This window comes from Aotus nancymaae, unplaced genomic scaffold, assembly GCF_030222135.1.
Source record: "Aotus nancymaae isolate 86718 unplaced genomic scaffold, 86718_ANA_hifiasm-v0.15.2.pri h1tg000022l_1, whole genome shotgun sequence".
NCBI lineage: Eukaryota > Metazoa > Chordata > Mammalia > Primates > Aotidae > Aotus > Aotus nancymaae.
This window is the reverse complement of record NW_026988435.1, coordinates 13,733,072-13,748,888: the sequence shown is the minus strand read 5'-3', so window position 1 is coordinate 13,748,888 and position 15,817 is coordinate 13,733,072. Positions and strand designations below refer to the sequence as shown.

Below are 15,817 nucleotides of genomic sequence, written 5' to 3'. Positions count from 1 at the left end.
TTTTAAAAGCAATAGAATTTTTGGTTTTCCTCTGTACTTCAATGGATATAAATAAAGGCAACTGTTTTCATAATGTAGAAGTGAAGACTGATACATTAAGAAATAATGTAAAATAAGAGGGTTCTAAGAATAAAATATAAAATTTTTTTAAGGTTTTTTTTTTTTTTTTTTTTTTTTGAGATAAGGTCTTGCTCTGTCACCCAGAGGGAGTGCAGTGGCACGATCTTAGCTCACTCAGCCTCGACATCCTAGGCTCAAGCAATCCTCGCACCTCAGCCTCCCAACTAGCTAGGACTACAGGTGCTTGACAACATATGGCTAATTTTTGTTTAGTTTTTGTAGAGATGGGATCTCACTATATTGCCTAGGCTGGTCTCAAACTCCTGGGCTCATGCAGTCCAACCACCTCAGCCTTCCAAAGTACTGGGATTACAGACATGAGCTAATACATCTGGCCAAGAAATGAAATTTTTAAATATATACAGTAAAATTAAAATTATAAGTTCAAGTCTAAACAGATTCATATGAAGAAAGGTTTGGAATATAAATCAATAAAGTAATGTTGTGACATGATAGAAAAAATATAAAAATTAAAAACTGAAAAGAAAAACCCTTAACACAAGGCACCTACTTGAGAATAAATTATTATATATATCACAAATTTTTGACTGGCTTCCTAAAGTTTTGGGTTTGTCAAAGCTTAAAATTAGATCTCATAAATGAGAAAACTGATGGGTTATTTTGCTTCCATGTTTTCAATGACCTATAATAAAATTATCATTGCTTATATATTTCAGCAACACCTGATTAAAGATGAGTGTAATTTTGGTCAGGTTGCTTCTCAATACAAATTTGTCAGTTTATGATCATTTAAAGGAAGCTAATATACATAAGCAATACAATAAACCTGGACTTAAACCTAAAACATTACACAAAAAAATAATGCACAATGGATCATAGACTTAAATGTAATATGTAAAATAATAAAAGCTTTAGAAAAAAAAACAGAGAAAATTTTGAGGCCCTAGACTTAGGCAAAGAGCTTTTAGATATGACAACAAATGCATGATTCATTAAAAAAAATAAATTGAACTTCTGAACTTTACTAAAATTTAAAAATTTTGCTCTGTGACAGACTCTATTTAGAAGATAGAAAGACAAGCCACAGACTAAAAGAAAATATTTGTAAACCACAAATCTAACAAAGGATTTATGTGTAGAACATATAATGAACTCTCAAAACACAAAAATAGGCCAGGCACTGTGGCTCACGCCTGTAATCCCAGCACTTTGGGAGTCCAAGGCAGGCTAGTCACTTGAGGTCAGGAGTTGTAGAGACCAGCCTGGCCAACATGGTGAAACCCTATCTCTGCTAAAAATAGAAAAATTAGCTAGGCGTGGTGACACACACCTATAATCTCAGCTAGTAGGGAGGCTGGAGCAGGATAATCACTTGAAACAGGGAGGTGGAGGTTACAGTGAGCCAAGATCATGCCACTGCACTCTAGCCTGGGCAACAGGGCAAGATTCCATCTCAAAAATTAAACACACGAAAGTTAAAAAAGAAAAATCAATCCAGTTAGAAAATAAGCAAAAGACATGAATAAACATTTCACCAAAGAGAACGTACAAATAGAAAATAATACTTTAAAAGATTTTTAAACATAATTAGGTATTAAAACTACAAATTAAAACCACAATTGATACAGCACTACATACCTATTAGAGCAGCTAACATAAAAAATAGTGACAATACGAAATGCTGGCAAGGATGTATATCAACTACATCCTTTATATAATGCCAGTGGAATGCAAACTTGTACAGACACTAGAATATATCTGGAAATTCCTTATAAAACTAAACAAATGCTTGCCATATGACCCAGCTATCACAGCATTCCTATGCATTTATCTCAGAGAAATAAAACCTACACATAAATATTCATATCTTAGCCTTATTTGTAATAGCCAAAAACTGGAAACAATCCAAAAGTCCTTCGACAGGTTAATAAATAAACTTAACTGAATGGATGGTACATCCATACAATGGAATACCACTCAGTGACAAAAAGGAACAAACTATTGATGTATGCAACATGGAGAGATCTCAAGGGCATTATACTGAGTGAAAAAAAAAAGCCACTGTCAAAAACTTACATATGATTTCATTCACAGAACACTCCCCAAATGAAAAAAAAAAATTACAGATATGCAAACCATATCACTCACTGGTTGCCAAAAGTTAGGGATGGGTCAGGGAGGGGTAACGTGAGTATAAAGGAATAGCAGGAGAGCATTCTGACGGAACAGTTCTTTATCTTCATTGTAGTATCAGTTACATTAATATATACATGTGATAAAATTGTACAGAAGTATTGACACACACAAATAAGCATATGTAAAAACTGGAAAAATGTAAATAAGGCCTGTAATTTGTACCAACATCAATTTCCTGGTTTTGATACAACCACTGCAGTTATGTAAGATATTACCACTGGGGAAAACTTGGTGAAAGGTACAGGAGCCTTCTCTAAACTCATTTTGCAACTTTCTGTGAGTCTGTAATTATTTCAGAATGAACTTTTTAATCTAACACAATTTACAATTGTCTAAACATTCTTCACTATATTTTCAAATGTCCTCTGATTTTAAAGGTACTTGGAACCTGCTAAAACCAACCCTTAGGTTTGATACTACCCTTATTTCTATGTACTTCTTGTTAATGTATTGTACTTGGGAGTAGAAGTTTGCCTAATACTGCAGGGTACCATATAGTTTTTAATTAGGGGCACTTTGGAGAAGTAAAGCAAAAAGAGACCTGTTAGTTTCACTACACTCCTATCACTAGTAAGCACAACTTAAACCACAAAAATAGCACTGCCAATCAAAATGGTCAAGAGGATGGAAGACTCCAAGACATATGCAAAAAACAAACAAGCAAACAAAAGTATCAGAGTATTTTAATGCAGAAAGAAAAAAGCTGAGTCAAAATAATAAAAAGCACAGAAATGACTATCAAGAAACCTGATAGTTAAACATCTTAAGCTTTAAAAAGAAAAGCACAGAAAAGTATCCATTTGTGTGTAGTTAGGTTAAAAAAAAAAATTCATGCTTTAAAGACAGCATAAATTAATGGACATTTTTAATTTTGTTCTCCTTTTCTTTTTAATCATACAAATTTTCTATTCTCCAAATAACTTAAAACTGATCATTTTTTCCTGACCCCAAGATAACATGAAAAAATTATTAGTAATTAACAAACCAATTTCATTTCAAAACAGTCTTATATTTTTAAAGAATAAACTATTCATGAAATTTTAAAAAAAAGAAGATAGTGGAGCTAGGGCAAAGTAGCTGAAGGGACTGAATCAGCTTATTTTAAGACAGAGCAGTGAAAAGTCTCTGTATACTCAAGAAAAGAAAAAAAAACAAAACAGAAAAACAAAGAGATCAGGCCTAGCAAAGTAAAATCCAAAACCCTAAGTTGGTAATACTGAGAGGTGTTACTATAGACTCCTCTCAGGAAGAGTAGGAATGCCTGGACTCTGCACAGAATGATTTGTGCATAGATGTGATTTTAGAGACTACAACATGATCTCACTGGGGCTTTTCATCTCCTGCCAGATGTAGTTTCCTCTTGAGAAAAGAAAAGAGCCTTGGGAAGCTGTGATGGATGAGACAAAAGGATCCACTTCAGAAACATATGTGTGCGACTAAAAGTCTTGATGATCCAGGCTCACTTTCAGCTAAGGATGACCATGGGACAATTCTGATCAATAACCTATAAATGGGAAAAACTAATTGAAGTTTACAAGAAAGCTAACATATGCTTCACTAAAATAGACATAGTAAGCAGGCACATGTTCCAGCTAGAAACATGGATGTGGTGCCAAGATGTGCCCAACTATCTTCTAAGCATAAGGATAATATAGAAGAAAGATAAAGGAGGATGTATCTATGCTAAAGCCCAAACCACTGACCTTCACTTTTCTTCTCAAGCCTCTATTTCTATAATTCACTGTTTGTGGGATATTCTGTTAATTGAAAGTGTGTTGGATTTTCTATCACATGAACCTAAATGTATAACCAATTTTATCATGTTTCTGTAATAATGTGTATATCTGTATTGTGTATTTATTCATAATTGTATATAATCTGTGGCTAGGTATTATTTATGAAAATGAAAACAAATTAGATTGATGACAGTGAATAACATATCAACACTGGTAAAACAAACAGTTAATTCTTTTTGCTGGCTATTTGGAAAACTTCAACTTTACCTATACAAGAAGTAAATTTGTATATTTCATTTCTGATTATCATAGTTTGGATTGTAGAACTAGTTTATAAACCCAGAGATTGTGTCTCATTAAAATTAATCATTCAATGGATCTGCTAAAATACATATGAATATTCCATTCCTTGGTTTTATGCCTCTTATGGCAAAATCAAGCCTATTGAAAATAATCGCAGTCATCACATATCAAAAAGCAAGGGAGGGAAAAAAAAGAGAAGGCAAGACATTGGATTTAGAATTTTTTTCTAATTAATATGCACATATCATATGTTAAGACTCCACTAGAATAATTCTTTCATTTTCAAACTTTTATGCTGCTTTTACATATTTTTTTCCTCCTACATTAGTCTGATTTTCAAAGTTACCCCTGCTATTAGTAAACTCAGTATGACCATTCCTCTAACCATCCAAGTTCATGAGGAAGAAAATCCCTGCAGCTGTTTGATGCCCAAGAATATGAACTCTTAGCAGTCAGATGAAAGAAGAGAAAAAGACAGAAAAGAAAGATCAAGAGAAGAGTGATTTTGAATTTCTGCAGGCTAGCATTTACCTCTCTCAATAAAAGGAGCTTTGTGCTCATTATATCCAAGGACTCGTCTTGCCTTCAGCTTCTAGTAAACTGGCAATTGCTTTATCATTTCCTCTCTAAATTAAGGATCAAAGTTTAAACATATTCCTTTCCTTCTCTATTAGATTATGATTAAAATTACCACCTGCCTCACCTCAGTCACACAATCACTCCTACTAAGAAAAAAAGAAGGACCCACCTAAAGTAAGGCACAGTTAACTGTCAAAACAAAGAGTTGTGGGGAATTTCTGGTCATGGTATTTATCTGAGAGTTGATTTCAGAATACAATGTTAAAGAAGCAAACAACAAAACCTTCTGAAAATAATATTCTAGTAAATATTTAACTTGATACATTAGTTTGCTAATATTATCATCAAACTATTATTTATTTACTGAGTATCTTTACGTATATTCCTAGTCCTCAAGACACCCTACAAAGTGGATTCTATCCATCTTCTACAGAGAAAGAAACAAGTTCACAGAGGTTAATTAATTTTCCCTAGGACTCAAAGCTATTTAATAGTTATGAGAGCTAAAACTTAAGCCTCATTTTGCTTTTACTTTAGAACATGGGTCATTTAGCAATATTTTGTATACACACACAGAGATATATCTACATATGAAGAAACTAAATTTAAAGTTTGAATTACTCTCATAATTTACACATCAAGTTTTACAAGTTAGTTACCATAATTTAAATAATGTCAAATAAGTTACAATGGATTTGTATAAGAAATCAATGAATGTAAGATGTATAATGTCTTTTAAAACTCTACATAATTATGTGTTTAGAGTCTTACTTTTGTCAAGGTACTGGATTCCTGTTGCCCTAAACACAAAACACAATGGGGCTTCTTCTGGATATTAAACACAAAAGAACCCTGGATTCAAAACAGTGGTGTACATAAACTGATGAGCCAATATCACCATAAGAAGAAAATCTACTCTTCAGTAAAAAATAAGCTCACTTTAGAATGAAAGGTACCTGGTAGTAGCAATTCTCTCTGAAGAATACACTTTCATATTTTCCTTTAATACCTATAAATGTATAATCAAAATTTAATATGTGCTTTCAAATAGCAGCATGATATACTTATCAGTCTAAAAGTATAGCACATTTCACAGGACAATATTATCATCCCACTCACTGACCAAGGCCCAGTCTGGTGAGAGCTGAAAGGAATCCTCTAAGTTACCAGACACACACAGTCATTTCTCAGGAGGTGGTGCAGCAGGTGCTAGAGCCTAAACTAAACCAAAATGCTCCATGAAGTCATTTGAAGGCACTTTGAAAATGAGAAGAGGTCAGAGCCCGTTGACCATCACTGTAGAGAATTCAGGAATGACTGGAGTTAGTAGAGATTCCAGCTGCAAAGAGCAAATGAACCTACTAGTGCAGAAGAGCAGGTCATGTACATCTTGTCATCTTCAGATTCTTCACTGCCTTATACAGTCACTGACATCTGACTTCCTTCAGAGCCCACAACTTGGTCAGGTACTGAGAAAAAAGTACACCATTCAGCTATGATATAAAACTTCTGCGCTGTAAGCAACAATTTTTGGTGTGGTTGGCCACAGCAATTAGGCAACAGATAGAACTAAACGACATCAAAACTGTAAAGGAAGAAGCCAAATTAGCCTTGTTTGCAGACAACATGATTATATACCTAGAAAATCCTAAAGACTCTATCCAAAAACTGTTACAAGTGGTAAACAAATTCAGTGAAGTTGCAGAATACAAAATCAAAATATAGAAATCAGTAGGATTTATATATGCCAACAGCGAACAATCTGAAAAAGAAATCCAGAAAGCAATATCCCATTTATAATACCTACAATGAATATAAAATATATAGGAATCGATATAAACAAAGAAGTGAAAGATCTATACAATGAAAACTATAAAACTCTGTTGAAAGAAATAGAAGAGGACATCAAAAAATGGGAAGATATTCCATGCTTATGGATTGGAAGAATTAATATTGTTAAAATGACAATACCAGTCAAGCAATTTACAGATTCAATGCAATCCCTACGAAAATGCCAATGATATTCTTCACAGAAACAGAAAAATAAATCCTAAAATTTAAATGAAACAACAAAAGACCCCAAAGAGCCAAAAAAATCTTAGCAAAAAAAAAAAAACAAAAAACAAAAAACAAAGCTGGGAGCATCATACTATCTGGCTTTACAAAGCTATAGTAACTGAAACAGCATGGTACTGGCATAAAAACAGACATATAGACTAGTGGAACAGAATAGAGAACCCAAGTCTCAATACACACATTTGCAAACAACTCATCTTCAACAAAGGTGCCAAAAATTTAAAATGAGCAAAGGACAGTCTATTCAATAAATGGTGCTGGGAAAACGGGATAACTATATGAAGAAGAATGAAACTAGACCCCTAATATCTCATCATACACAAAAGTCAAGTCCAAATGGAATAAAAAAAGACTTTAAGACCTGAAACTATGAAAATAGTAGCAGAAAACACTGAGGAAATGTTCCACGGCATTGGTCTCTTACACAAATATCTCTTGTGTAAGACTTTATGGACATGAGAGTACAAATCAAGCTAAAAAGTTTCTGCACAAAGGAAACAATCAACAAAGTGAATAGATAACCCACAGAATAGGAGAAAATATCTGCAAACTATCAGATAAGAGATTAATAACCAGAATGTATGAAGAACCCAAACAACTCGATAGCAAAAAACACAAATAATCTGATTTTAAAATGGGCAAAAGATCAGAACAGATATTTCTCAAAAGAAAGCATATAAATCATCAACAGGTGTAAGAAAAAATGCTCAATATCAATAATCATCACAGAAATGCAAATCAAAAACCACAATGCAATATAATCTTACCACAGTTGAAATGGCTTGTATCAAAAAGATAGGCAGAAACAGATGCTGGTTAGGATGTGCAGAAAGAGGAATGCTCATATACTATTGGTGGGAATGTAAATTACCATAACCACTATAGGAAAAAATAACAGTATAGAGGTTCCTCAAAAAACAAAATATAGAACTAAGATATGATCCACCAATGCCACTACTGGGCATATATCCCAAAGAAATAAAATCAGTATGTTGAAACAATATCTGCACTCCTATGTTTATTGTAGCCCTATTCACAAGAGCCAAAATACAGAATTAACTTAAGTGCTTATCAACAGATGAATGGATAAAGAAAATACAGTATATATACACAATAGAATATTATTCAACCATAAAAAATAATGAAATTGTTTCATTGTAGCAACATGGTTGGAATTGGAGACTGCTACAGTAAGTGAGATAAGCCAAGTACAGAAAGGCAAATACCACATGTTCTCACTCATATGCAGAAGCTAAAAAGGTGTTTCTCAGGAAGACAGAAAGTAGATTGAAGGTTACCAGAGGCCAAGGAGAGTGGGGAAAGGAGATGAAGGGATGGTGAATTACATATGTTTATTTTACCTCAATACAATTGTTTTTAAATTTCTTGAGGTGGTTGCTAACACACCAAATCCAAACTACTTTCTAATTCAAATTGGATACCAATGTGAAAATTATTTTATTTCTAACCATCTCCATTCTACTCACTCTGTTTTTGAATGGAGAGGAGTGGAGAAATTAGAGTGGGGTGAAGATTTGAAAAAAGAACAACAGCTATAAGGCTGTTTCTGTAAACCATACTAGAGATGCTAGCATCCTGAACTAGGATGTCAGCAGAGTTAGGGACTACAATTGACTAGACTCGGAGGTATGAGGAAAGAAGGAGAGGGGATTAATTAGAAATAACTCGTTAAGTTCTAGGTTTGAGCAGCTGGTAGAGGAAGATTCCAGACGCTGCAATTAGGTAGAAATGGACAAATATGTTTGAAAGAAAATCTGTAAGTTCAGTTTTATACATGTTGAGATTTGTATTTATAAAACATCAAAATGAAGCTATAAATACATCCAAGATAAGGAGAAAGATGTAGAGTGGAGACAGATGTGGGCAGCTCAGTAGATAGATGGAATCCATGGGATGGATGAGAATGCCTAGGGAGAAAATATACAATAGAAATCCATAAAGGATCCCAGGAAACAGCCCTGAAAGTCTCTTACATTAAATGGTCAAAAAGAGGCTGAGAAAATGGAAGAACAGCAAGATCACGGCTTCAAAGAGCCAAGAAATTGTCCAACATGTTCAATGCTAAAGATAAAGAAGAGGTATCCCTAAATTACCATGAAGTTGTTTGTGAACTTGTTGAGAACAGTTTTAGTAAAGAAAGTTTAATCACAGTTGCAACACTTACTTAAGCCATGTATGCTCAAGCCAGTCACTTAGTTTCTTCATCCTTCCTACCTCATGGTTTTGTTATGAGGATTATATTAAACATCATATATGAAAGTGATGTATAAATATTAAACAGAGGGTAAAAGTTCTATTATTAAAATTGTGTTGTTCTGGCAGTATTCACTGCCAATTCTGTTTCACCCATATGGTAAGCTGATGTGCACTGGCCAATGTAACATCAGCAGAATGGACTTACTGCTAGGCAAAAGCTGTTAAGAATCAGTGCATAGTTCAACATGCTTCTCTATGCCCTGCCACTACTTCTACAGAAGCATGTTTCAAAACAAATCCTTCATAAGCCTAGATTTTTGAGTGACTGCCATGAGAAGAGCCCTCTCTAGCTGACTCATCCTGACATGCAATATGGAGACAATTAAATGTTGTTTTAAAGCACTGACATTTTGGAATTATGACAAGTAATTGCAGTGTAACAACAAGTAAAAAACTAAATAAATAAAGGGCAGAAAAATCAAGTGGAAAATGTTATTTTGGGATGTAATCAATGAGACAACATGAAGGTGGTTAGTCATGCTAATAATGCACTAATTTTTATTTTATAGTAGAGTAACTCAGTAATCCTTTATATTTGATTCAATATTCTCACAGGTACAGAAGATGAAAAGAACAACTAATGAAGGTGATATGGTTTGGCTGCATCCCCACTCAAATCTCATCTTGAATTCCCACGTATTGTGGGAGGGACCTGATGGGAGGTAACTGAATCATAGGGGCAGGTATTTTCCATGCTGTTCTCATGATAGTAAAGGTCTGATGGCTTTAAAAAGCGGAGTTTCCCTGTATAAGCTCTCTTCTCTTGTCTGCCACCATGCGAGACATGACTTTCACTTTTTGCCATGATTGTGAGGCATCCCCTACCACCTGGAACAGTAAGTCCAATAAACCTCTTTCTTTTGTAAATTGTCCAGTCTCAGGTATGTCTTTACCAGCAGTGTGAAAACAGACTAATACAGAAGGGGGAAAGGCCAAGGTAAAGAGAAGAAATATCTAAAACAGCCTAAGGGAACACCCAAAACAATTTCAAATGAGAAGACATCTGTTGGGGAAGGAACAGTCCATCAAAGAGAAATTTCCTTCTTCATCACCTTAATTACATATTGTTGTTTGTACCTCAAATTTTCTTCACTCCTTAGTAGGCATACGTTGCATCTATTTGACTGGTTCTATATTTGTGTCAGGCCAAAGACACACAGTCCAAAGGGGTTATTAGAAATAAATGAAAAATTGGGCAAGGAATCAAGACCAGATTGTATGAAGGAAAAATGTTTTATTCTTCAAGTGTTAACAATAAAAGTTACCGCTGACAAATGCCAAATTACTATTTGATATTCCTGAATGGAAGATGTGTGCTAGCAAATGGCCATTACTCAGAACCAAGGACAAAAGTAGAATCCAGGTCAGAGTGAGGAATGAGGGCCTATTGGATGAGACTTTTCACCAAGCACAGTGGATTCTCTTTCCTTCTTTATCTTGGCCTTTGTCCCCATTAGTTTTGGCAAATCATGAAAGAAGATTATAAATGCTTCAATCCCAATGGAGTTGGAAATAAAGTACATGAAAGAAACACTTAATAAAGAATGTTTGTTTGTTTCTATCATTTTAAAAAGAAGGAATGGGGTGTAGATAAAACATTTCCACAACTCTTCTTTAATAAATACCTTAAGCTTCATTTTACAAAACACACAAGTAAATTAATGTCATGGTTACAAACATCAAAAAAAAAAAAAAAAAGTATGACCACTATCTTTAATGACTATCTTTTGCTCTAAATTTTTTTGACTATTTCTAAATCAAATCCAACCTTAAACCTATGACGATTGTGTACTAAGTTTGTTTGAAAGCATATACTGTAAATTCTGAAAACAATTTTGCAAGGCTGCTCGCCAAATGGTTTATATAAAAGTATAAACATCTGATTAAGTGAGGGACAGTGCAAGGTGATTATTTTACAGAGGGGCTCACTCATTTCTATGTACAAGCTCAAGAATGCAACTTCATATCCCTTACAATCGCTAGAGCAGTGTTTTATTTATAGGAGTTCCTCAATAAACACCTGATGATTTGAATACATTTAATACCTGAAAATGCTAGGACACAAACAAATTGCTGGACTTTTTTCAAACTCCAAATCAACCCATTTTCATTACTATCAACGTTGCTTCATGCCAGTTAACTAGCTGGATGTTTTCCATGGCTCGAGAAATTGGCCATGTACATTCTGTTGCAGCACATATTTTCAATCTGCAGTGTCTCTCCTAAAAGGGGAGAAACTATTAAATCACAATGTAGTAACCTCACAAGTACAACTATTATATCTAGTATAATAGCTCTTTTACTTAGGGAAAAAGAAAAAGAACTTTAACTTTTTAGTGGAACTTATTAGTAAAATCATTAGCCTAGACAGTAACTAAACTGGTATGGTACACTATGGTAGAAGACAAGCTTAAACGACATTGGCCTGTAGAAGTTTTGCTTTCCTGACCTTTCTCCCTCTTCAAGATGGCAAAGTCAAACATGGACAAATGTTGATGTGCATCTAACTCACCAATGTTGGTCCAAGGAAAGAAAAAAAAATTGATCAATGTAGGTGTAATCGTCCCCTAAAAGAGGAATATTAGCAAGGAAAGAACAAAAGTTAGGATACAGTGTCTGCCTGAAGGAATCCTCTTAGATATCAAATCACAATATTTGCTATGAAGTAAACTAGAAAGTTTTAAATTCCTAATTACGCTTGCCGGGTATTATGCCCACGCTCATCCCCGGGCCCACGCTGCTGCGCGCCAAAGTCAGAAAACCCGCAGTGGCGTTGAGTCACTTCCTAGCAGCCCTGCGGGGAACGAGTGCTGGAGCCAAAGCACGTACCCTATGGCGCAAGATCGCCGATTAGAACGGAGGGGAAGGGGATGAGGAAGGAAGTTTCTTCAGCGCCAGCTCCGCGGACCGGAACTGTCAATCTGCAGCTTTTGAAAGCCACAGAACACGGTCCTCCGAGTCGCCCCGAGTCCCGCCCACCCAAGTTCCTCCCCGTTGGGGGCGGAGTTGGCACGCGAGGGGCGAGGGGCGAGGGGCGGCCACTGTCCCGAGTCGGCTTCTGGGAGGCGGGCTGTTCACCTAAGCGGGGATGGTGGGAGTCGGGCAGTACCTGCGCTGGAAGTCCACGGCGTAGGGCTTCAGGTACGGGTCGATCTCCAGGAGTCTGGCTAGTTCGGGCACGTCTGCTAGGGCGGCCTTCAGCGCCGCCTCGGAGCCCTCAGCCCGAGCCGCGGAAGTCACCGGAGCCGCCATCTTCCGCTGCAGTACAAATAGCCGAGGCCCGAGAAGGTCGAGTGGGGCCTGAGCGGAGCTCGAGCGGGAACGAGGCGGCGGGGGTGGAGCTGGAGAGCGCCTAGGCGTGTCGAGGCGAGCCGCGGCGGTCTGGGGCCCTTTATAGCCCGGGAGGAAGGCCTCCTGCCCTTTCTCCCCCCGCCAGCGGGGAGGAGCGGGACCTGGGGTGATGCCCGGACGCACGTCCCGAGCCGGTAGGAGGCACCGAGGCCTCTCCGCCCACTCACGCGGCTGGCACCTGGAGGCCGCAGGAATCTGCCCTTTCCTCCCCTTAACGGTTTTCCCCTGCCGGCCGAGGTCATTCTAGGAGGTGGGTCCCAAGCTGACCTTGCTCAGCCTTGGCCTTCCTCACCCTGACCTATTCTTGGCTCCGGAATGGGTTCGGCTTTTCTTTCTTTAAGCACCCACTTAAATACCCACTGACGGCGCCCCCTTCAAATTGGATATATGGGGTTTTTTAGGAAGGGACCTTATTTCTCAAAGTTCTGAGACTTTTGAGCGGCAGTATTTCAAACAGATAACGTAAATTCAGAGAGGGAAACAGTCAAATGTAGCTAGAGTACAACTGCTGAAAATGCTAATATCACTTATAACTAGGGCTCTCCAAAGTTTGCCAGGTCACATGAATTTAAAATTAACTAAGACACAGAATCCTGAAATACCATTGGAATTCTGCTGTTCTGGTACTCTTCTCTACATTACCAACAGCTAAGAAATATAACCATGGCAAGAACTTTTCTCATTCTCCATAAGGCCATAAAGGAAAAGATACTTGCCTGCGGTTTAAAATTGTTACAAGCTTTTCAACGATTGAACTATCTTTGATTACACAAATGGTATCATTGAATTGGAATTCCCCTCTGCCACTTACTAACAGTGACAAGGCAAAAAAACCTCTCTTCCCCTTGGCTTGGGAAGTTCTCACTTGGAATTTTCCTCTTTTATTGCCATTAACTGACTGGCTTCTTTTTCAATAATTGCTCTTTAAAAATACAGAATTGGACACCAAGAGAGTTAGACCCACCAACCCAGGAGGTTCCAAGCTGCTTTACACTTAGAAACTGGAGAGGATCGAGGATATTTTTCTCTTTAAAACCTACAAGTAGACGATCCTAGGGGATATGCAGGAGAAATAGTATTAATCGGCCTTGGGCCTTGCATTTTAAAATATTTCAAAGGAAAGTTTTATAAGAGATTTAATACACTTGAAAGATAGGTGGATATGTAGACAAACCTCAATGTGAAAATGTAGAGGACGTGAATGATCTTAAGGCATGCCTTATTTTCCATAAGGATCACAAAGAAGATGCAGACCTTTGTAAAATATAAAGCACTAAAAAAGAAAAAAAAGGACACATATTAATAACAGGCCCACAGATCTATATCTCCAAGCCTAAACTTTTTTCAGAAACCCGGGCTTATATCACTGCCTGACTACTGAGATCTCCATTTCGCTAGCTAAGATACCTAAACCAACTCTCTGCAAAACATTACCTAAATCAGTCTTCTCATCCTTCCTGCTATCACTCTTATGCAGGCCACTGTCTTCTTTCACTTGGACCATAATGTAGCTGTCTAATTGACTTCCCCTCTTCTACTGTTTCTCGCCTCTCTAATCTGTACTGTCAACCCAGATAGACAACCCCCCTTAAACCCCGCCCTGACCTAACCACCCTCTAGGGCCAAATGCAGGAATTGTACTGCCTCTGCTATCTCCTTCCCTTGCTGCCATCACCCCCTTAACTGAGGAAGCCCCCCTTCTCTCCATTATTACTCCCTCCACTCAGCCCCCAACGACCCTAACTTCGACTTTGGAAAGCCTTAACCTCCTAGATTTATTGTCTTCTACTCACCACCTACTTAACCTAACCAATCTGGGTTTGGGTATAGACTGTTGGTTATGTTTAAATCCTCAACCTCCATTTTACAGGGGCCTACTGGCACAACTTGCTTTAACCCTGCCTAACACTCCATGCTCTCGAAAAATACTCCACTTAACTTTGGGAGATCTCGAGAGAAAGGGTAAATGTTAACCAATCCCCTGATTACACCCTCACCAATTCCCCTTACAAACACTTCTGTAATAAGACTCTTCCCCTAAGTTACGATGGGACAATTTTTTCCTAAAACAAGGAGGGCTCTGCGCTGCCCTCAATGAACAATGCTGTTTTTATGCCAATAAGACAGGCCTTATCTGGGACAGCCTCTCTTTAGTCAGACAAAATTTAGAAACCAGAAAACGTTTCTGGAAAGCCTCAGAAAATTGGTATCAAAAATTATTCTCCTGGTCCCCATGGCTTACTTCCCTGCTTACTGCAATAGCAGGACCTCTAATCCTACCTATACTATGACTCATGTTTGGACCTTGCCTCCTAAACCAATTATTCAATATAATCCAGTCAAGAATCAGATCCCAATATGAGCCCATGTACCAACTAAGCAGTCCCTCCAAATACAAGAATCAATGATTTGATTCAATGTACATAAAAACAGGGGGAATGTGCCATAGCTAACCCAGAGTTAGAACCTAAGCAATGCCATCTTAAACCCTGTACCCTGCAAGCACCACGAAAACCGGTTTTTCCAAAAATAAGTTGTAACTGCTGCCCCGTTTCCTTTGTGGTAACTGCTTGCTGCCCCATTTTCCTTGCAATAACTGCTGACCCTGGCTTCTGTAAATAAAAACAGCTAGCTTGCTGTAAAGTTGCTTGCCCTGCATCCCCTCACCCTCTTGGTCCTAAAAACGAGGATGTGGTTTTTCAGCTTAAAAACCTTGCTCCCCCTGAGCTCGGGGCCACAGGTTGGAGAGACATGAGTCCTCCATGGCCGCCGGCAATAAAGACTGCAATTTGGCATACTTTTGTCTTGGTGTTGACTTTCTATGCTCGCTCCAGTACAACACCTGCAGTCCTGTTTATAGTATAGTTAGAACTGCCTCAGCAGTGGCGGCCCACTACTGTGATGGTGGACTGCCTCGGTAACGGCTGACGCCCCTCCCCCACAGAGCTGAACCGTGCAGGGTTCAGCTGTGCTTGCTGTGAAACTCTCAATCCAGAGCGTTTCAGATTGCTGGTCTTTGTGGGGGTGGGACTGGCCGTGCCTGATCACCTGGCTCCCTGCCTCAGACCCCTTTTTTTTCAGTTGAATGGCTTTTTTTTCAGTTTTCACCTGGGAGAGAGTTGGGCGACTCTCTCCCAGGTATTCCAGACGCCAGTTGAAAAGGTGCCGGATTTGTGTGAGACTTTGTGCGGCTGCGCCGGCTGAAACGGCCGTGCTGG

General features: G+C 37.8%; 1 protein-coding gene across 2 annotated transcripts in view; it reads right to left on the bottom strand.

The window, feature by feature from the left end:
- GBE1 (1,4-alpha-glucan branching enzyme 1) overlaps window positions 1-12,622 on the bottom strand; it is a 271,257-nt gene extending 258,635 nt beyond the window's left edge. The window contains exons 1-2 of one of the 2 annotated variants that reach the window (XM_064380016.1): window positions 11,761-11,778; window positions 5,852-5,904 (exon numbers count right to left, since the gene is read on the bottom strand). In XM_064380016.1, coding sequence (XP_064236086.1) covers window positions 5,852-5,889 — 38 coding nt within the window. In that variant the 5' untranslated portion in view covers window positions 5,890-5,904; window positions 11,761-11,778. Of the gene's footprint in view, window positions 1-5,851; window positions 5,905-11,760; window positions 11,779-12,357 lie in introns of those variants that run through there. The other variant, XM_064380015.1, reaches the window with a different exon arrangement.
- Between the last annotated feature and the right edge of the window lie 3,195 nt (window positions 12,623-15,817).